The sequence below is a fragment of the Xenopus laevis genome, chromosome 5S, assembly GCF_017654675.1.
Source record: "Xenopus laevis strain J_2021 chromosome 5S, Xenopus_laevis_v10.1, whole genome shotgun sequence".
Taxonomy (NCBI): Eukaryota; Metazoa; Chordata; class Amphibia; order Anura; family Pipidae; genus Xenopus; species Xenopus laevis.
This window is the reverse complement of record NC_054380.1, coordinates 11,695,475-11,716,495: the sequence shown is the minus strand read 5'-3', so window position 1 is coordinate 11,716,495 and position 21,021 is coordinate 11,695,475. Positions and strand designations below refer to the sequence as shown.

Here is a 21,021-nt window from a genome sequence, read left to right as displayed (position 1 = left end):
AGTATGTCTGTGACTATATTAGAACCATATGCTTGGACAGGGCCTGGTGTTACAGGCTGAGAGACTGAGAGTCAGTCTGGCCCCTCTATAGTGACAACTCACTGTCTGGCCCCTCTATAGGGACTACTCACTGTCTGGCCCCTCTATAGGGACTACTCACAGTCTGGCCCCTCTATAGTGACTACTCACAGTCTGGCCCCTCTATAAGGACTACCCACAGTCTGGCCCCTCTATAAGGACTACTCACAGTCTGGCCCCTCTATAAGGACTACCCACAGTCTGGCCCCTCTATAGGGACTACTCATAGTCTGGCCCCTCTATAGGGACTACTCACAGTCTGGCCCCTTTATAGGGACTACTCGCAGTCTGGCCCCTCTATAGGGACTACACCCAGTCTGGCCCCTTTACAGGGACTACTCCCAGTCTGGCCCCTTTACAGGGACTACTCCCAGTCTGGCCCCTTTACAGGGACTACTCCCAGTCTGGCCCCTCTATAGGGACTACTCACAGTCTGGCCCCTCTATAGGGACTACTCACAGTCTGGCCCCTCTATAGGGACTACTCACAGTCTGGCCCCTCTATAGGGACTACTCACAGTCTGGCCCCTCTATAGGGACTACTCATAGTCTGGCCCCTCTATAGGGACTACTCACAGACAAAAGCCAAGTGCTGCTCCGACACTCACGCATTGCACTCTCGTGCAGGTGTCCAACTAACGGCCATCCAGAAGGACCATTAAATCAGCCCAGTGGTGCCATAACATTAGCCAGTAACATCAAAAAATGAAGTGTTTTAACGTAAAATACTGTAAATATAATGCAGTGTTGCCCTGTACTAGTAAAACTGATGTGTTTGCTTCAGGAACACTACTATAGTTTATATAAATAAGCTGCTGTGTAGCAATGGGGGCAGCCATTCAAAGGAGAAAAGACTCAGGTTACACAGCAGATAAGCTCTGTAGAACATAATGGTGTTCTCTGTTATCCACTATTTAACCTGTGGCATATAGACTTTTTGCAATTTCCGCCATTGCTACACAGCAGCTTGTTTATATGAACTATAGTAGTGTTTCTGAAGCAAACACATCAGTTTTACCAGTGCAGGGCAACAACACTTCATGGTATTTTCATTACTTTAAAACATATAGAACAAAGCAAGTCAACATCATTTGCTGTAATACAAATTCCACCAATGGTAAGTTCTAAATAAATGTGCTGGTTTTTAACTAATCAGGGTTCAGAGATGGGCTGACTTAAAGAGCATCATTAAAATGTCCCGGATGTGGATGGAGTGCAGAAGAGTGTTATACTGGGCACACCTGTGAGCAAAGGGAATGGACCCTGGGACTCTATAATAAATCATAAACTACATTCTCACGTCTCATATACACACAGGCTGAGAAATGCAAGGAATCCGACCCCAGACTGGAACCTTTCAGTAACCCTAGTCCCTGACCAGCACAAGATGTATGGGCTCCATATAGAGAAGGTGCTGGAGGCCAGGTGAATAAATAGACTTGGCGGGATATAGGTAAATACCCGAAATAATGACAGGTCAGTATTGTTACCAGATGTCTGCAACCTGATCCTTCTAACAATAAGCCCCTCATTATTCAGTTTCATTCTGCATTCAGTGTATCTTTCCTTGCATTTCATTAGAGCCTGTTACTTGGCTTCGGATATAGAATGGGGTACATGCATCTTTGCAGCAGCCTGGGAGAGGAGAATATACTTCGCTGTGTACACGTCTGGCTGTGGTGTAATTGTGAAAATGACGGTATCACTTTAAGAATTTTTTTTTTTTTTTAGAATAGATGAACATTGTGAAGGTTTCCAGGATTCCTCCTATCAGGGGCGATCCTGGCCCCTCCGCCGCCTGAGGCAGCGGCAGTTGCTGCTGCCCCCCCTCCCCCGGAAATTCGCTGTTAAAGTACCAGGAGCAGCATTTTTGCTGCCCCTGGTACCTAGTGGGGCGCTGCCGCCTGAGGCGACAGCCAGGGGCGTAACTACAGAGGAAGCAGACCCAGCGGTTGCAGGGGGGCCCAGGCAGTATAGGGGCCCCATGAGGACCTAATTCATACACAATTTCAATAAATATTGGTCAAACTGGGCAATCTCTAGACATTTTGGGGGCTGAAAAATGATTTGCTGTGGGGCCCAGTAATATCTAGTTACGCCACTGGCGACAGCCTCAACTCGCCTCATTAGCGAAGCACCCCTGCCTCCTATAAAAAGAAAACTGGAAACAGGCTTTATTAGTAGATTTAGAGGAATGAAGGCCACGGAAGACACGTCAGTCCCCCGAGACTTTTAACGTTTACTGTGCTCAAAGCTCTCATCTCCGCTATGTAGGGCAAAGTAATTGGAGTGTGGCGCACAGAGGCCGAGCATATGATTAGTGTGACTACTATGAGGCATACAACCTAAACAGACTGAGCAGTCATCATGGGAAAATGTACGATGGAGCCAGAGAATGGGAACTTAATAAATTAAATATTTTGGTGAAATCTTCACTAGGGATGGGCGAATTTGACCATGATTAGTTTCGTCAAAAATTCTCCGCAGGCGAAATGTTGCCGACACCCATTAAAGTCTATGGGCATAAAAAATTTTTGATGTGCGGCGAAATTTTTTTATTTTTGCCGCACGCCACCATACAAGTCTATGGGCGTCATTTCTGCGGCGAAACAAGGCGAAAAACTTAGCGTATCCCTAATCTTCACCACTTTAATAAACTATAATTATAATATTTCCAACCTTGAGACGATTGGTTTAATGTGGATTATGAAGGTAAATGATCGTCTCAAGGTTGGAAATATTATAATTATAGTTTATTAAAGCGGTGAAGATTTCACCACAATATTTGGCGTGAGACTATAATAACATATTGAGTTAATTACTGATAAAATATATTTGTGACACTGTGTTCCAACCGTGAGAGATCCCTTTCCTTCTTTTAATAAATGATTGGATTTTAATAATTATTGTGTATAGATTGAGAGTTATATTTATATGAATGTAGATTGGAATTTAGGTTTTTGCAGCTCATGGAACAGAACATACAGGTACACTTTAAATGCAATAAGTAATTATATGGGAGTGGTTGTACTCACATAGAATGGTTGATCAGTGTTGCACTGATTGGTGGATGTGGGGTTAAAAGGTGTGTTTTAAACAATATCCTGATGATATTTTATAACTATCCTAGAGTTTTTTTTGCTCCTAATGCTGGCTTAGCCATGAGATACAATTACAGAGCATAATGGAATTATTTTCTTCCCCTTACAGTTGCACCCTGTCTGCACAACCCCTAAAGAGAGCTCTGATAGGGGGCATAGTTTACCTGTACCCAGAGTTTTCAGCTCGTCTAGCTCTTCCTTTAAAGATTTGATTTCCAAGTCTTTGCTTGCAGTGACTGGCCCATCGACTGCCGAGTTCTGGAGGGCCTGAACGGCCTGAGTGGATTCTGGGAGAGAGAAGCAACTTGCAGTCAGTTGATGTTTAAGTTAACAATTACTATACAAGGCTGGTTAGTAATTTATACAGATGTGTATTATATGGCAACACAGAAGCCAGTGTATTCTGTATCAAAACTGAATCATATCCAGCTCTGAATCCTCAGTGGAACTTCAGTTTCTGCTAAAGGTTTGATCAATGGAGTAACTAGAGTGCGCCGGGCCCCTTCCAAAAAAATCATCAGAGGGGCCCAGCGCACTATGTTCTCCATCCTTCCCCCCCACTTCCCAACCCACCTCCGACCCCCACTTTCCATCCCGCCTCTGACCCGCCCACTTACAGGCCTGTCTCTGCCCTACCCACTGCCTGCCTCAGCCCACTCTGGCCCCGAATTGCGTCCCCCTACCTCGCCGCAAGGGAGGAGGGGGTTTTCTATTCGCTATAGAGAAAGCAGACCCCACAATCTGGGCCCTAAGGGTCTGCTTCCTCTATGATTTCCCCCGCCCCCTAATCTTAGTTTTCCAACAGCCACCCAGAGCCCACTGAGCATGTGCAGAGCCACTGACTTACAAAAATATGCCTAACAAGATCCAAGATGGGGAGCTGCCGGGGGGAACTATGAAGGCCTGGATCATTACTGTTACAGGGCTGCTGAACCTCTGGGCTGGTACAGTAAGTTCAGTAAAGACAAATACAAGAGTCCTCTGCACTCAACTCATTATCAATATATTTAAGACATTGAGACATTTTGTGCATACAGACTTACACTTTAAACAAAACAGGTCTTAAATATATTGATAATGGGTTGAGTGCAGAGGACTCTTGTATTTGTCTATAAGTATTTTGTGGTCACACCCTCATTGCACCCCCGCCTAATGGTTTTAAAAAATAGTGGTGAGCACAACTTTCCCTTGTTTGTTATAGTTATACAGGAGCAGTGACCAGCTCCATGTTGTAGCTCCCACCCTTCCCAGCTATAGTCAGGTGATCCCACTGGTGTCTAATAAAAGGGCAGCCAAGTTTGGGAGTTTTACTTTGAAAGCAGCAAGTTAAAGTTAAGTTAAGCAGCAGGTAAAACTTAGTCTAATGTATAATGAAGCAATAGAATTTTTAATGAATCAGATGAAAGTGAGTTGCAGGACTGGTCAGATATGGGATGACTTTGATGTAGTTGGCCGGCTTAAAGGGATACTGTCATCGGAAAACAGTTTTTGTTTTTTTAAAAAAAAAACACATCAGTTAATAGCGCTGCTCCAGCAGACTTCTGCACTGAAATCCATTTTTCAAGCAAACTGATTTTTTTATATTTGTGGCTAGCCATATTTTCAGTTTCCCATCTGCCCCCAGTCATGTGACTTGTGCTCTGATAAACTTCAGTCACTCTTTAATGCTGTACTGCAAGTTGGAGTGTTATCACCCCTCCCCCCCAGCAGCCTAACAACAGAACTATGGGACCACATAGCAGCTCCCTAGCACAAGATAACAGCTGGCTGGTAGATCTAACAACAACACTCAATAGTAAAGTCAAGTCCCACTGAGACTGATTCAGTTACATTAAGTAGGAAAAATTAACAGCCTGCCAGAAAGTAGTTGCATCCTAAAGTGCAGGCACAAGTCACATGACTGGGGGCAGATGGGAAACTATGTCTAGTCCCATGTCAGATTTCAAAATTAAAAATAATAAAAAAATCAGTTTGCTCTTTTGAGAATTGGAGTACAGAATTCTCCTGGAACAGCAATATTAACTGAAAAAAACATGTTTTCCCATGACAGTATCCCTTTAAATATATTGCAATAAATGGGCAAACAATCCCTGTTTTGTTTAAAGGGTAAGGCATTTTTAGTAACTGTATGCACAAAATGTCTCAATGTTTAAAATATATTGATAATGGGTCGAGTGCGGAGGACTCATTGCACTCCGCCTAATGGTTTCCCTTGTTTGTTATCGTAAGTTCAGTAATTCCTAATGTCTGCATGTCCTGATATCTTGAATTTGTCACATTTTTACCTTGAAGCTTCCTAGTCAGTTCCACCTTCTCCTGTTCCAGACGCCGGATGCGTCTCTCATATGCTTCGGTGGCTAAGCGGTCTTCTAGTGTTCGTTGGACAGTGGCGTTGAGATCAGTATTGGATGTCCCAGATGCGTCTCTTAAAGTGCTCCGATCTGAAAGTACACTGAAATGGGGGCACAGGGGGTTATTGAAGGCAAACAAAATATCCCACCACATATGTTTTAAAGGGATCCTGTCATCAGAAAACATGTTTTTTTCAAAACGCATCAGTTAGTGCTACTCCAGCAGAATTCTGCACTGAAATCCATTTCTCAAAAGAGCCAACAGATTTTTTTATATTCGATTTTGAAATCTGACATTGGGCTAGACATTTTGTCAATTTCCCAGCTGCCCCATGTCATGTGACTTGTGCCTGCACTTTAAGAGAGAAATGCTTTCTGGCAGGCTGATGTTTTTCCTTCTCAATGTAACTGAATGTGTCTCTGTGAGACATGGGTTTTTACTATTGAGTGCTGTTCTTAGATCTACCAGGCAGCTGTTATCTTGTGTTAGGGAGCTGATATCTGGTTACCTTCCCATTGTTCTTTTGTTTGGCTGCTGGGGGTGGGAGGAGGGGGGGTTATATCACTCTAATTTGCAGTACAGCAGTAAAGAGTGATTGAAGTTTATCAGAGCACAAGCCACATGACTTGGGACAGCTGGGAAATTGACAATATGTCTAGCCCCATGTCAGATTTCAAAATTGAATATAAAAAACTCTGTTTGCTCTTTTGAGAAATGGATTTCAGTGCAGAATTCTGCTGGAGCAGCACTATTAACTGATTCATTTTTTTTCCCATGACAGTATCCCTTTAAGCTAAACTGTAACTCCCAACAGCCTCAGTTACCCAAGCAAGGTCAGAGCTAGTGATGAGGAAATCAGAGCACATGACTGGGGGCAGCTGGGAAACTGACAATATGTCTAGCCCCATGTCAGATTTCAAAATTAAATATAAAAAAATCTGTTTGCTCTTTTGAGAAATGAATTTCAGTGCAGAATTCTGCTGGAGCAGCCCTATTAACTGATTCATTTTTTTTCCCATGACAGTATCCCTTTAAGCTAAACTGTAACTCCCAACAGCCTCAGTTACCCAAGCAAGGTCAGAGCTAGTGATGAGGAAATCATTTCCTGCCCCTGTGATACGATAACAGCAGGAAGATGATATAATAAAGTGCAATAAGGATTTGGCCCTTACCAGTTGCTTGTGTAGGTAAATCCAACAAACGGAAGGTGGTGCCCAGAGAAGCCGGTGTGAGTCGGGGGTGGCATAGTCTCCTGGAAGAATCATTAATGTTAATTGGAATGAAAGTGGTGTCGCCCCACTGTTGTGATTTACCAGAGAAAGACACGGTGAGTCCTAGAGAGCTAATGTGCAGCACAATCACACTCACAGCGCAATCAGAGTAAGTGAAAAGCTTTTCTGTATCAGGGCTTGGTTACAGAAGGAGTTACGGCAGGATCACTGTCTATTAGATCAACAAAAGGGAGATTGGAACAGAATGATGTCATCTTGATGCAGGACTGAGGTCATAAGCGTAGGAAATTCACCTTGTGTGGCCCTATCTAATGTCTGCCTGGGCTGTTAGAATGTGTCATAGAATCAATCACTCCCATGCAGGTGAGGGCACTTAGTCATTGCTGGCACTTGCTCTTAAAGGAGAAGGAAAGCTACGGAGGCATTTTATTGCCAATAGATTAGCTGCAATAGTGCAAGCTAGAATGCTATATTTATTTTGTAGAATGCTTTACCATACCTGAGTAAAAATCTCTAGAAACTCTCTGTTTGTTTAGGATAGCAGCTGCAGTATTAACATGGTGTGACATCACTTCCTGCCTCAGTATTAACATGGTGTGACATCACTTCCTGCCTGAGTCTCTCCCTGCTCTGGGCTCAGATTACAGTAGAGAAGGGAGGGGGGGGGAAGATGAGCAAACTGAGCATGCTCTTGCCCAGGGCAATGAGGTTTAAGCTGAAGGCAGGAAGTCTGATACAGAAGCCCATGTGTACACAATAGAAGGAAAGAAATGCAGTGTTTCTTTTGACAGGGGACTCAGAGCAGCATTAATTTGGGGGTTTACTGGTATATTTAGATGGACCTTTCTGATAAGGCTTACTTAGTTTTAACCTTTCCTTCTCCTTTAAGGGGAAGCAGAGGGCAGACAGGGGATAGGTCCGCAAACCCCAAGCTATCAAGTGCCCCAATGGCAGAAAATTCCCTTGATATATTGGGGATATCATTGTATTTATGTTCTGTATGAGCAACATACAGTCCTCCAGTTCAACAAGCTGGATAGACACAAGATAGACCCATATTCATATTGTATTTCCTGATATATATGTGCAACGATACACTGGCTTTAAGTGGTTGTTCACCTTCAAACACGTTTTTCAGTTTGTTTCAGATAATTCACCAGAAATAAAGACTTTTTCCAATTACTTAGTATTTTCTATCTGTGACCGTTTTTCTAATATTGAAGTGTAAAGTTTTATTTTTCACCTCCTGAAGCAGCTCTTGGAGGAGGTGGGGGGGGTCGCCGACTGTTTTAAATTAATACATTTAGTTGATACATTTGTGATCTTTAGCCGTGTTGAGCATAATCCCTGAGTTTCAATAAGAGCAGCTGTTAGAATTGCTAATATTCCAAAGATACTGCTGAGAGAATTTTAACAACTAAATGGAGCAAATTGTCGCAGTTCAGATGCTTTTGGATCACTGAGCTGCCAGACTGAGACACTAGAGACCCAAACATTAAAGGAGAAGGAAATGCTAAAATGAAGTAAGCTTTATCAGAAAGGTCTATATAAATACACCATAAACCCTCAAAGTAATGCTGCTCTGAGTCCTCTGTCAAAAGAAACACTGCATTTCTTTCCATCTATTGTGTACTCATGGGCTTCTGTATCAGACTTCCTGTTTTCAGCATAAACCTCCAGGGCAGGGCTTGAGCATGCTCAGTTTGCTCCTCTCCCCCTCCCTCCTCCCATCCTTGCTGTAATCTGAGCTCAGAGCTGTAAGTGAGCAGGAAGAGACTCAGGCAGGAAGTGATGTCACACCAAGTTTATATGGCAGCTTCTATCCTAAACAAACAGAGACAGTGTCTAGAGCTGTTTTCTCAGGTATGGTAAAGCATTCTGCAGAATAAATATAGCGTTCTAGCTTGCACTATTGAGGCTAATCTGTTGACAATAAACCATTTTAGAGCTTTCCTTCTCCTTTAAACTTTAAATTGTGGGGAAAAAGGTAAAAAATAAAAGATGCAAAGCAATTGAAAAAAGTCTTTGTTTATAGGGAACAATCTGAAAATAACTGAACTGAAAAAAGTGTTTGGAAGGTAAACAACCCCTTTAAGTCAGAATGACATCAGGATGACTTCATTGCGTTCCCCCTGAATGCAAAATCCAAAAACTCACCCCCACTAATTTTAATCCTTGACATTAAGAACAAAAAAATTCCAATGTCCAAACAGAATGTAAGACATTTGGGACTGCTGAGTGCTGATTCCGAGCAGCTAGCCAAAGGAATATATGTAAGTTGGGCGCACACAGAAGTAGCCAGATCACTAAGCGGAGACCAAATTTGTATGAGATGTGTGAGCAGGAGAGCCTGGTCCAAATGCAGCAGGCAGAACCGCTTATATCTTAGATTCTATCCATTGGAATGTATAGATTTTTATGTAATGTAAGGAAACCTAGGTAATAGTCAGTAAATACTATTTGATTGCAAAGAATCAAGTGAGAATCTGGTGCAGGTTAATCCTTCGCCTTTCCCAAGCAGCCAGGGGTACCACTGTATCACCCAAAGTTAGTGGCCTAGTATCGCTACCATAAGTTTGGAAACAAATAATAGAGTTCATGTTTAGGTCCTCTTACTGCTGGAGGGAGATATGTGCAGTCCCATACACAGGCTAATTGGTTGCAGACATGGCCAAGAGGGGGTAATTGCTGCCTATGTCTGGGGTGAGGATACTCTTCTATACCTGCAGTCACTCCATAGTGCATTGGGGTCTCACAAAGACTTTGCAGTCAATAATTTTCCTTTTTTTAAAAAAAATTTTTTAGCCCCAATTAATTTTTTTTAAAGAAAAACTAAAGTACAACCTGCTACTATATACAACCAAATGCTGCATGTACAGAATGAGTGTAGACTGTTGCTCGGCCATTACTTACTGTGATACTTTCCTTTACTAGGGCTTGTTTTCCCTTAAACAAATAATAAAGTTTAGGGCAGGGACAGTCGAGAAGATTAGGGGAGATTTAGTCGCCCAGCCACAAATTGCCTCTTCTTTGGGCAACTAATTTGCCTCCCCACCGGCTAGAATCTAAATCGCCAGCAGGATGGCACTTGACCTTCGGGCGACTTCGGAAAATGAAGCGCTCCGAGTGCCATCCTGCCGGTGGTTTTGATTCTAGCCAGTGGGGAGGCAGTTCTTCTGTCTCTGCCCTTAGAAGGACAAAACTTAACGAGGACACAATCCTTTCCTGCTCGGCATGTTTATAATCATACATGGGGGTGGGTTCTGCCATAATGCTTGCCTCTGCTCAGGAGACAGGCCATAGGCAAACACAAATAGGAAACATAGGAAAATAATTTTCTATACACACAATAAGCTGTAATGTTTGTGAGACCTAGAGAAATAACACCCACTGGCTGAGAGTGATGGAAGTTGTAGTTCATTAAGCCATATGGGTTGACGTGCAAATCACAGCTCCTATAGACAGGGCAGGCAATATAAGTATACAGTAGTCAGGTTGTACGTTAGTGTTATTGTCCCTTTTCATTGTAATCACACACAAAGCATTGTGAAGCCTTGGGCAAACCCCCCAATACCCTAGAACCCATAACTATCACCCTAATCTGCTTTCCTTGCCGGATCCAGAACAACCGTGAGCAATGCAGTGAAGCCATTTCTGTTGTTGCTGTTCGGCCCAAGTCTAAACTTTATTGACGTGGCAGTTACATTAGTGGGTACATGCGTGGCACAATCAACTCAGTGAATAGGACATGAATTCATTACGGCCACGGGGTGCTGGGTGTTCGGATTGGGCTCGGTCAGACCTTCTGCTTGGAGATCAGGCTCTAAATCTATGGAGTAAGTGGGCGAAGGAACGGAAGCCACTGTCTGTCAGGCAGAACAGAGCAATGAAGGTTTGACGGAACGGACTGCAAGACAAAACAGTTAGAGCGCACTGCGGCCTGGCACTTGGGTGCTCCCTGGGTATGCTCTGCTCAGTACAATGGGATCTGTACATGTCGGTAGTCTCACAGTGTATGGGTAGTTTAATAAACATAATAAAGGGGAAATAAACCCATCATAGCGTGCCATCATTCTGCCAGCCATCCCTTTGTAAGAAGAGTGCTCCAAGATAAATCCTCAACCCCTCTGTCTCCAGTTGTGGATGCCCAATTGAAGATGCATGGGCTAGACATGGCCCTACTGGACTGGGCTGAGTGTAGTTGCCAGTGTAACCTAAAAGCTCCTGATCGCCCTGCTTTACATAACAGAGGCAGCATGGGAGGTTCCACTGCCAGTGTTGAACCAAAGGAGAAGAACAGCAGGATCTCACAGATCTCACAGTCTCACTTGTCTGTTTGTGGGATCTGCGAGTGCCTGCCGTTCTTCTTTGGTTGGATACCTCCACCTCGAGCTGTAGGTCTGGGGCATGAGCAACCAGACCCCACGTATTACTGTGAGATAATAAACTTATAGGTTTTACACTGGGATTTTTTCTTTTAAATGCACCACTGCCAGTGTATGGCTTATAAGACAAACAAATAAACATAGGGCAAATATTACCATAACACGTGCCCTTGCAAACAAAGCACGGCTCATTTACAAACGCCAGTAAAGGAAGCCACAGCAACCAATCAGACATTTGCTTCCAGAGCCTTTTCAAAGCTATTGGCTGATACATTACTATGAGTTACAGGACAGGTGCCCAGTCTTCATAAATGTGGCCCCAAGTACCAAAATAGGGAGCTGAGAGCAAAAACGGATTCGCTGCGACTTACACAGTTCTTCAAGCAGTCGTCGTCAACATCGAAGTTCGAGGTATCGGTCGGGCTGCTGACTTCAGGGATATAAGGCGCTTCGCAGTTGCGTATGTTTTCCCAGTCGATGCCCACAAAGAACGGGTGATTCTTAAAGTCTTCGATGCCATTCTGGCCAAGTCGGTGCTCGCGGCTACAGATGAGCCGACGAATGAGATCCTTTGCGTTCTCAGAGATATCGGCCAACTGAGTCGGGAACTGGAACCTCTCCTAGGAAAATAAAGACGAGGTTAGAGGATATTTGAAAGCGTTCTTTTTGACTTTGGAGTGCGCTGCAACGACTTGGATGTGTTAGAGGATATTTGCACTGTATATTTCAACACTAATATATGAACGTCCCTTGAAAACTTCTCTCACTATACTTACCGTATATACTCGAGTATAAGCCGAGTTTTTCAGCCCCCAAAATATGCTGAAAAACTCTACCTTGGCTTATACTCGGGTCAAGCGCAAAAACGGTCGCCGGCGTCGCCTAAGAATAGTCGCCTGCGTCCAAGAATAATCTCCAAGAATATTCGCCGGCATCCAAAAACGAGATGCCGGCACCTCCAATGGGAGCAGAAACCCTTAATTTTTTTATTGAAACTTACCAGAAGCTGCTGCATTTCTCACCCTCGGCTTATACTCGAGTCAATAAGCTTTCCCAGTTTTTGGAGGTAAAATTAGGTACCTCGGCTTATACTCGGGACGGCTTATACTGGAGTATATATGGTATTCATTTTATATTATTAATGCAACATGAATCCAATCAGCCAGTTCAGATACTCACTTTGTGGTTCATGATTTTCCCATAAGTCTCCACCAAGGACTCGGCATAGAAAGGGGTTTCGCCATACAGCATTTCATACATACAGACCCCCAGGGACCACCAGTCACACTCCGGCCCGTACTTTCCTTTCCCATCTTCCATGGCTTGAAGGATCTCAGGAGAGATGTAATCGGGAGTCCCAACAGCTACAGAAGACTGGACCTACAATGGACACAGAGGAAATATAAAGCACATGGGTGACCTCCCAGAAGCTGCTGGCATATCAAAGGGAAAGTTTGCCTTTCAATTAACATTTTCTTCATGTTTGCTGTTTTTTTTAATGATTTTCCTTGCATATTTTGGGAACACAATTTGAAATAGTATCTGGTTGCTGGGGTCGCTGACCCTGCCACTACTAAGAAAAGATCCTTCACAAGGATCCAGTTTTACGGTTACTACTTGCTTCTCTTTCTACAGATTCCATCTGCTATACATCTTAATTAATCAATGTCACCTGGTTGTTAAGGTAAGTAGGACAAACAGCTAAATCATTATAGAAACTACAAATTGTTTACATCATACTGAAAGTTGAACTACACGCACTTGTGGTTACATTTCTTGCATATCAAGTTCAGGCTTATTTCGTTCTCAAGCATTTTCTATCCTGACTCCCATCCTCCCAGCGACAAATCGCCTCTTCTTCGGGCGACTAATCTCCCCGCAAAGCCTTCCAGCAGGATGGCACTCGGATCGCTCCGGCTTTCCAAGTCGCCTGAAGTCTCCTACTTTGGAAACTTCGGAAAAACAAAGCGATCCGAGTGCCATTCCGCTGGCGATTTACAATCTAGCTGGCAGGAAGGCTTTGCCGGGAGATTAGTCGCCTGCAGAAGAGGCGATTTGTCGCTGGGCAACTAGATATGCACCGAATCCAGGATTCAGTTTGGGATTCGCCCTTTTCCAGCAGGATTCGGATTCTAATCTGCTAGGAAAGGAGCCCCCCTATAAGATATATTAGATCTAACTGTCAATGAATATCTGACACCCACCTGCTGCATGAAGAGAGAATGAAGAGAAACAGATGCTGAGAGAGGGATAGTGAACATAAACCTGATTATTTCAGAAATGATGCAGGATTTTTAAAAACTTTAATAGAAAGTTTCTTTTTCCAGTATGATGAAGCGTATATTAAATTTAAATTTTCACATTAGTGCCCCCAGTTTACCGTTCCGTCCTCCGTCAGTTTCAAACAGGAGCCAAAGTCAGCCAATCGGATGTGTCCATTCATATCCAGTAAGATGTTATCAGGTTTGATATCCCTAAAAATAAAAAAAAAGAAGAGAGGCAGCGTGGGTAAACATTTTCTTCAAATTCAATGAAAACAAACACCGTGGGAGCCAGATATAAAATAATCCCCGGAGCTTGGTCACATGGCTAACAAGAATGACTATTAAAGGGGATGTAAACCCCAAAAAGAAAATGTTATTCTTAGCAGCTTTTCAAAATACAATTATTCCTTATTCATCTCACTAGGGTTATAGTTATGTGTAACTGTCATTGCTTCATATCACAAAAACGGTAAATTTTAAAATTTTTCTTTTATTGTGATACATCTGCTGCACTTAAAACTAGGGACGCACCGAATCCACTATTTTGGATTCGGCCGGACCCCCAAATACTTCGCGAAAGATTCGGCAGAATACCAAACCGAATCCGAATTTGCATATGGAAATTAGGGGTGGAAGGGGAAAACATTTTTTACTTCCTTGTTTTGTGACAAAAAGTCACCTGATTTCCCTCCTGCCCCTAATTTGCATATGCAAATTAAGATTCAGATTCGGTTCGGCTGTGCAGAAGGATTCGGCCGAATCAGAATCCTGCTGAAAAAGCCCGAATCCGAACCGAATCCTGGTGAATTCGGTGCATCCCTACTTAAAACACATTTTAGGGCAGAGACACACGGTCAGATTCAGGGAGATTAGTCTGGCGACAAATCTCCTCTTCTTCAGGGCGACTAATCTTCCCGAACTGCCTTCCCCTCGGCTAGAATGTAAATCAGCAGCGGGATGGCACTCGGAATGCTTCGTTTTCCGTAGTCACAGAAGTTTCCGCCTAAAACACATTTTAGGGCAGAGACACACTGTCAGATTCAGGGAGATTAGTCGCCTGGCGACAAATCTCCTCTTCTTTCGGGCGACTACTCTCCCCGAACTGCCTTCCCCTCGGCTAGAATGTAAATCAGCAGCGGGATGGCACTTGGAGCGCTTTGTTTTCCGAAGTTGCCCGATGTGAGGCAACTTCGGGCGAATTCGGAAAATGATTTCAACATTTTTACATTCTAGCCCGCGGGAAGGCAGGGGAAGTCAGTTCCGAAGTTTCCTCCTAAAACACATTTTAGGGTAGAGACACAGGGTCAGATTCATGGAGTTTAGTCGCCTGGCGACAAATCTCTTCTTCTTTCGGCAACTAATCTCCCCAACTGCCTTCCCCTCGGCTAGAATGTAAATCAGCAGCGGGATGGCACTCGGAGCGCTTTATTTTCCGAAGTTGCCTGAAGTGAGGCAACTTCGGGCAAATTCGGAATATGATTTCAACATTTTTACATTATAGCCCGCAGGAAGGCATAGGAAGTCAGTTCGGGGAGATTAGTCGCCCACGATGAAGAGGAGATTTGTCGCCGGGCGACTAATCTCCCTGAATCTGACTGTGTGTCTCTGCCCTTAGAGCTGCAACATTTCTCCTTTAACAGTGAGTTATTTATAAGGGACAGAACCAGCTGCAGCTGATATAAAATAAAAGATAAGGGGTTTGGGCCCAGCTCGACTGAGCGTCTTTATATTGGCAGTGACACGCACTTGCGGTTACATTTCTCGCATATCGAGTTCAGGCTTATTCCGTTCTCAAGCATTTTCTATCCTGACTCCTATTCACTTAATTACTTTCTCGGTGCCGGGGGCAATCTGGCTAGACTCCTGCCTACTGGAAATGGTAAAGCACGGCTCAAACACGGACAATAAATGCTGAACAGTAGCTCCCTGCTCGAGCAGGAATGGGAGATGAGATGTAACACAGAGCAACACTCATACTGTGAGTGGTGTATAATCATAGGAGAAAATTAAAAACTTTTAGTACAATATATTCTGAGACAATTTGCAATTGGTTTTCATTTTTTTTATTTGTGCTTTTTGAGTTAGTTAGCTTTTTATTCCGCGGCTCTCCAGTTTGCAATTTTAGCAGTCTGGTTGTTAGGGTCCATATTACCCTAGCAACCATGCACTGATTTGCATAAGAGACTGGAATAAGAGTAGGAGAGGCCTGAATAGGAAGATGAGTAATAAATAGTAGCAATAACAGTAAAATTGTAGCCTTACAGAGCATTTGGTTTTTAGATGGCGGTCAGTGACCCCTATTTGAAAGCTGAAAAAAAAGTAAATAATTTTAAAAAAAATAAATAAAAAAAAGGGCCAATTGAAAAGTTGCTTAAAATTATAACATATATAACATACTAAGGGGCAGATTTATCAAGGGTCGAATTGCGAATTCAAATTTCTAATTTTTTTTTGGTCAAAACTCAAAAATTCAAATTGGGAATCGACTCGAATTTGAGATTTATCAAACCTTTACCCTGGGAACAATTCAAATTTGACTATTCGCCACCTAAAACCTGCTGAGTTCATGTAAAAGTCAATGGGAGAGGTCCATTGACCCATTTGAAGATGTTAATAGCCTTCCTCACATTCGAGTTTTTTTGGAGAAAAAAATTCAATTCGTGATTAGTTGAATTCGATTTGAGATTTTGATTCAGTAATATTCGTTCGAGTTTCAGACGTGCACATTTTTTCTAAAAAATAAGCTCCCATTCGAATTTCGAGTACGGTATATTCAAATTTATTCGAGTAAAAGAAAAAAATTCACATGAATTCGAAATTCGAACTTTGATAAATGGGCCTCTAAGAGTTGGTGAACCAGCCGTTTAATGTAATAATAAGTGTAACACTGAGAGAGATGGTGGATTGCTTGCTTTGTTTTAGGAAGGTAAGTAGCACAGTTTTATTCAGCAAGCTTTGTTTGTCCAAATCCTTCGTTTGCATGAAGTGGCTTGGGGCTGGGAGCAACAATAGAAACATTGAGCACAATCTAGAAGCAAATTCTGGCTGCTTCTCATTAACAGAAATACAAATGACGGGAAAATATCACGTCCCTACGAGGGGCATTCAGCCTGATGTGTGGCAATCACACAAAGGTTGTTTTTAACTGATGGCCGGGCCACTCTTCTGTATAATTCACTGATCCACTCTGGGCAGGAAAACCAGGAGTCTAATCTTCTCTGTTACATGTAGGATCTCTGACCAGTGTGTTCGGAATGCTGTTGTAAACATAGATAGAATTTCAGCCATAAAGCAGGACAGGACTGCTGCTTACAATGGGGATCAGATAGGATCTATGCAGCCACTGGGACAGAATGCTCTGTTATACAGATAGCTAGAATCTCAGCTGCCATAAAGCAGGACAGGACTGCTGCTTACAATGGGGATCAGATAGGATCTGTGCAGCCACTGGGACAGAATGCTCCGTTATACAGATAGCTAGAATCTCAGCCATAAAGCAGGACAGGACTGCTGCTTACAATGGGGATCAGATAGGATCTGTGCAGCCACTGGGACAGAATGTTCTGTTATACAGATAGCTAGAATCTCAGCCATAAAGCAGGACAGGACTGCTGCTTACAATGGGGATCAGATAGGATCTGTGCAGCCACTGGGACAGAATGCTCTGTTATACAGATAGCTAGAATCTCAGCCATAAAGCAGGGCAGGACTGCTGCTTACAATGGGGATCAGATAGGATCTGTGCAGCCACTGGGACAGAATACTCTGTTATACAGATAGCTAGAATCTCAGCTGCCATAAAGCAGGGCAGGACTGCTGCTTACAATGGGTATGAGATAGATCTGTGCCACTTTATTATACAGATAGCTAAAGTCCCAGCCATAAAGCAGGGCAGGATTGGGATTTTAATAATTGAATAAAACAATTATTATACATTTATGCTTTGTGGCTGCTCTGCTTTATTGAATGGCTGGACAGTCCAGATGTTGTTCAGAAGAGTGTGGAGCGGATACAAAGTAAATTCGCATGCAGGCGGGTGGGAAAAGTTTGGGAATAAGAGGCAGCAAGTGAAGTGACTAAGTGGCTTATGGGTAGAACATGACAAGTTGTGGAGGAATGTTAGTAATTAGGGGTGTAGTGTGGGGGCTCAGAGAGTAAGCAGGGAGGCTTATCACCGTAGCCTAGAGTTATGGCCACATGCCAAAGATTAAGGGCTGCTAGGGGCCCGGCTCATTGTCACTGGCTCTGGCACGGAGTGTTACTGGGCACGGGGCGGGTAGGGCTGGTAAGGACTAAGAGACTAAGCTCCTTAGGAATGTGCGGCCCATCTGTTGGCGCCATCTGTCACAAAGTCTTGAATGGAAAGATTGGGGCGGAATGTGAAGCATTCTCAGCTGTTGCTAAGCAAGAAGTTACCTGAAACTTTAACTTGGCCATGTGCCGAGGGGGCGTCCCATTAGGGGGTGGGGGCACAAGGAATCCGAGGGTTTGCTATAATAATAGGGCTAATGCTAGGGTTGTGTGGGATGCTGCTGGCTGCAGTGGATTCCAAGCAACATGCTTCCGCTAACCTCTTTAATGCCTCTTAGTGGAATGAGGGCCATGTTGCTACAGTGCAGCTTTACTCAGGGTTACACAGGGCTAATGGCACCGCCCATAGGAGGTACCTGCACTTTTCACACCCCCCTTACTGACCTACTTTTTTTCACACCCCCTTACTTCACCCCCCAATTACGTAGGGACATGCCATTCCCCTCTGGCTTACATTGGGCCACGGGCTAGCAGCACTGCTGGGGGAAAATGCACTCGCAACCGCCATCTTGCAAAAAATTCACTCCCAGAATCCCCTCTTGCAGAATCCCAGCATTCGCAGAATCCTAAGACTCCCCATTGTTGCAGAAGCACAACTCCCAGCATTCTCTTGCTGCAGAAACTAAAGCATCACCATCCTACTGAGTCAGGGCTAATTCCCCCAACATCCCCTGTTGCAGCAGTACAGTTTAAAGCCATTCTTGATTCTCAGCTCATGCAACTTGTTGGGCTTAAAGTGACGCACGTTAAGTGGATTCTATCAGCAGGCGCCCGTTACTATAATGCCAAAGCCAGTTACTAGCTCTTCCCATCCATTACCTGAATGTCTCCCTTCCTGGGGTCAGTGAGGGACAGGGCAGTTAGCTGGACTCCTTAGTGCAGCATTAAGCACCCAGTCAACTTCACTAGTTAATTACATTAACCATTCCATGTCCAGAAGACCCAATTCTGTGTCTGACAATAAGATCACAAGTTTATTATCGGCTGTACAGAGCTAGTTAAGCAGTCAGACTAGAAACGTTCCCAAGACACACTGTGAGTCCACATTAGCAATTCATTCAAATCCATGCGACAGACTGCAAGGATTTCTGTGCAGCCATGCAGAATTCATATAAACAGGCCACTGCTTATGTTGAGAGTTGCCTTCTTGCTTGAAGGTAGGGTTGCCTACCCCTTTAAAACCGAACACATATGGAACCCACAGCCTGCATGGCTTCTTCTTAGGGACTTGTAGTCCAACAAACCACTGAGGTTCTGAGGAAGTAAGAGGCATTGCATCAAATGATTCTTGACATGCACATGACCACTGAAAAGTACATCCTTGTTTGGTGAGATCTCTCAAAGGTGCACTGATTGTAGAAAAGTCTTTAATGTATCTAGAACAATAACTGGCCATTCCAAGAAATGAACGAACTTCATTAGCATCTTGTGGAGTGGAGGCCAGTTTTATTGCCTCTACCTTTTTTGGGTCAGGTTGCATCCCTGCTGCTGAAAATATGTGCCCATAGAATTCTAGTGTTGTCTTGTTTAATTCACATTTTTCCTTATTGAGTGTAAGTCCTTGAGTTGATAAACTCTCGAGTACTGCATGCAAAGCAGAGTTATGTTCAGCCTGTGTTTTCCCAAAAACCAGTATATCATCACTGTAGTTAAGAGCATTTGGAATGTGCTGAATAACTCCTTTAATGGCCTCTTGAAAGATTTCGGCTGCAGAACAAACACCAAAACTTAGCCGTTTGTATCTTCGTAGACCAACATGTGTTGAAAATGTAGTTATGTACCTAGATTCAGGACTGAGTTCCAGTTGGTGATAGCCTTTGTTGAGATCCAGTTTAGAAAATACACTTGCTCCATTTAGTAGATGAATGATATCATTGACAGTTGGAGAGATGTGCCGCTCTCTTTGTATAGCCACATTTGGGAGGCGCATATCTACACAGAGTCTGACTTTGCTTGGGTCTTTTGGTTTGGGTACAGCCACTATAGGAGACACCCATGGGGTAGGACCGGAAACTGTTTCAATGATGTCTTGCTCTTCTAGGGACCGGAGTTCTTCCTCTATTTGTTTTCTTAAATGGAAAGGAATTCGTCTATGTGCTTGTGCAACTGGACGAACGTTTTCATCTATGTGCAAATGTACTTGAAAATTTGCTAGTTTTCCCAATCCACTGAAAAGATTAGAATATTTATCAATCAGAGTTTGTACTTCTGAGTCTGTCTGGTTAGCAACAGTGTGAACTATGTGAATAAGTTCAAGACCTAAAGCTGTGTGATAGCTGAGAAGGCATCCCCCTGATCCTTCCAGTACAAAGAAAGCGGTGGTAAGTTGCTTGTCTTTATAGCGGACTTCACAGTCAAATTTTCCAACTGTGGGCAGTGGAGTTTGAGACCCATAAGGAAAGATTTTGGTTTGTACAGGTTCCAAGACAGGTGGCCTTTTCAATGAGTTGTATGTATGGGTGTCAATGATGTTAACAGAAGCACCTGTATCAATGGTAAAGGCAGTTGCAGTATCAAGTAAGTACATTGTTATGGTAGGAGAGCGCACAGGTTGTTTTGTAGATGTGATGAACACAAAGTCATCATGCATTGATTGTGGATTATCTTCTGAATGTGGTTGTATGTATTTTATCTGAGCCGGCTTGTGTGTGCCTGATGTATACTGAGATGCTGTGGGGGCAGAACGACATACTGAAGCAAAGTGATTAATTTTTCCACATTTGGTACATGTCTGGCCCATAGCAGGGCATACACCCTTGTGAGGAAAGTTTCTTCCACAGCGATAGCATTTCTTTAGTGAATCTGTCCCTTTTTGTGGTTTGCTAGTGTGGTCAAGGTGACACACCTGTTCATCAGTACCTTTTTCTATGGCAGTGGCTTGTAGCTCTGAGATCTCAAGAGCACGAGCCATTTTGAGTAGGTCTTGCAAGGTGCAATCATCCTGTAATGCTTTGCGTCTTATTTTGGAAGAAGTGCATGATACAATAACTTGTGTTGTAATTTCATCATCAACATCTGTAAAAGAACAGGTTTGAGCTAATTCTCTTAATCGTGTAACAAATGCATCCATAGTCTCTTGGGGTAGTTGTTTAGCAATTCTGAATTTGTATCTTTCATATCTGACATTTGGTTTAGGGCTAAAGTAGTCAGAGAGAGCTTTGGAGCATTTAGTGTAATTGTCAGTGTTGTCAGTAGGCAGGGTGCAATAAATATCATATACTGCAGAACCAGCATAATGAAGTAACAGGGCTTTCTTTCGTTTGTCCTCATTTATAGCCACAGCCTCCATGAGATTTTCA

The 21,021-nt window shown here is 43.4% G+C and overlaps 1 protein-coding gene across 5 annotated transcripts in view; it reads right to left on the bottom strand.

Annotated features, from left to right (window-relative positions):
- cdc42bpa.S (CDC42 binding protein kinase alpha S homeolog) overlaps positions 1-21,021 on the bottom strand; it is a 124,707-nt gene that overhangs the window by 36,736 nt on the left and 66,950 nt on the right. For 3 of the 5 annotated variants that reach the window (XM_041564227.1, XM_041564228.1, XM_041564230.1), the window contains exons 6-12: positions 13,528-13,621; positions 12,327-12,527; positions 11,519-11,767; positions 10,524-10,628; positions 6,703-6,782; positions 5,464-5,630; positions 3,343-3,465 (exon numbers count right to left, since the gene is read on the bottom strand). In XM_041564227.1, coding sequence (XP_041420161.1) covers positions 3,343-3,465; positions 5,464-5,630; positions 6,703-6,782; positions 10,524-10,628; positions 11,519-11,767; positions 12,327-12,527; positions 13,528-13,621 — 1,019 coding nt within the window. The remainder of the gene's footprint in view (positions 1-3,342; positions 3,466-5,463; positions 5,631-6,702; positions 6,783-10,523; positions 10,629-11,518; positions 11,768-12,326; positions 12,528-13,527; positions 13,622-21,021) is intronic. The other 2 variants (XM_041564229.1, XM_018264930.2) reach the window with 1 other exon arrangement.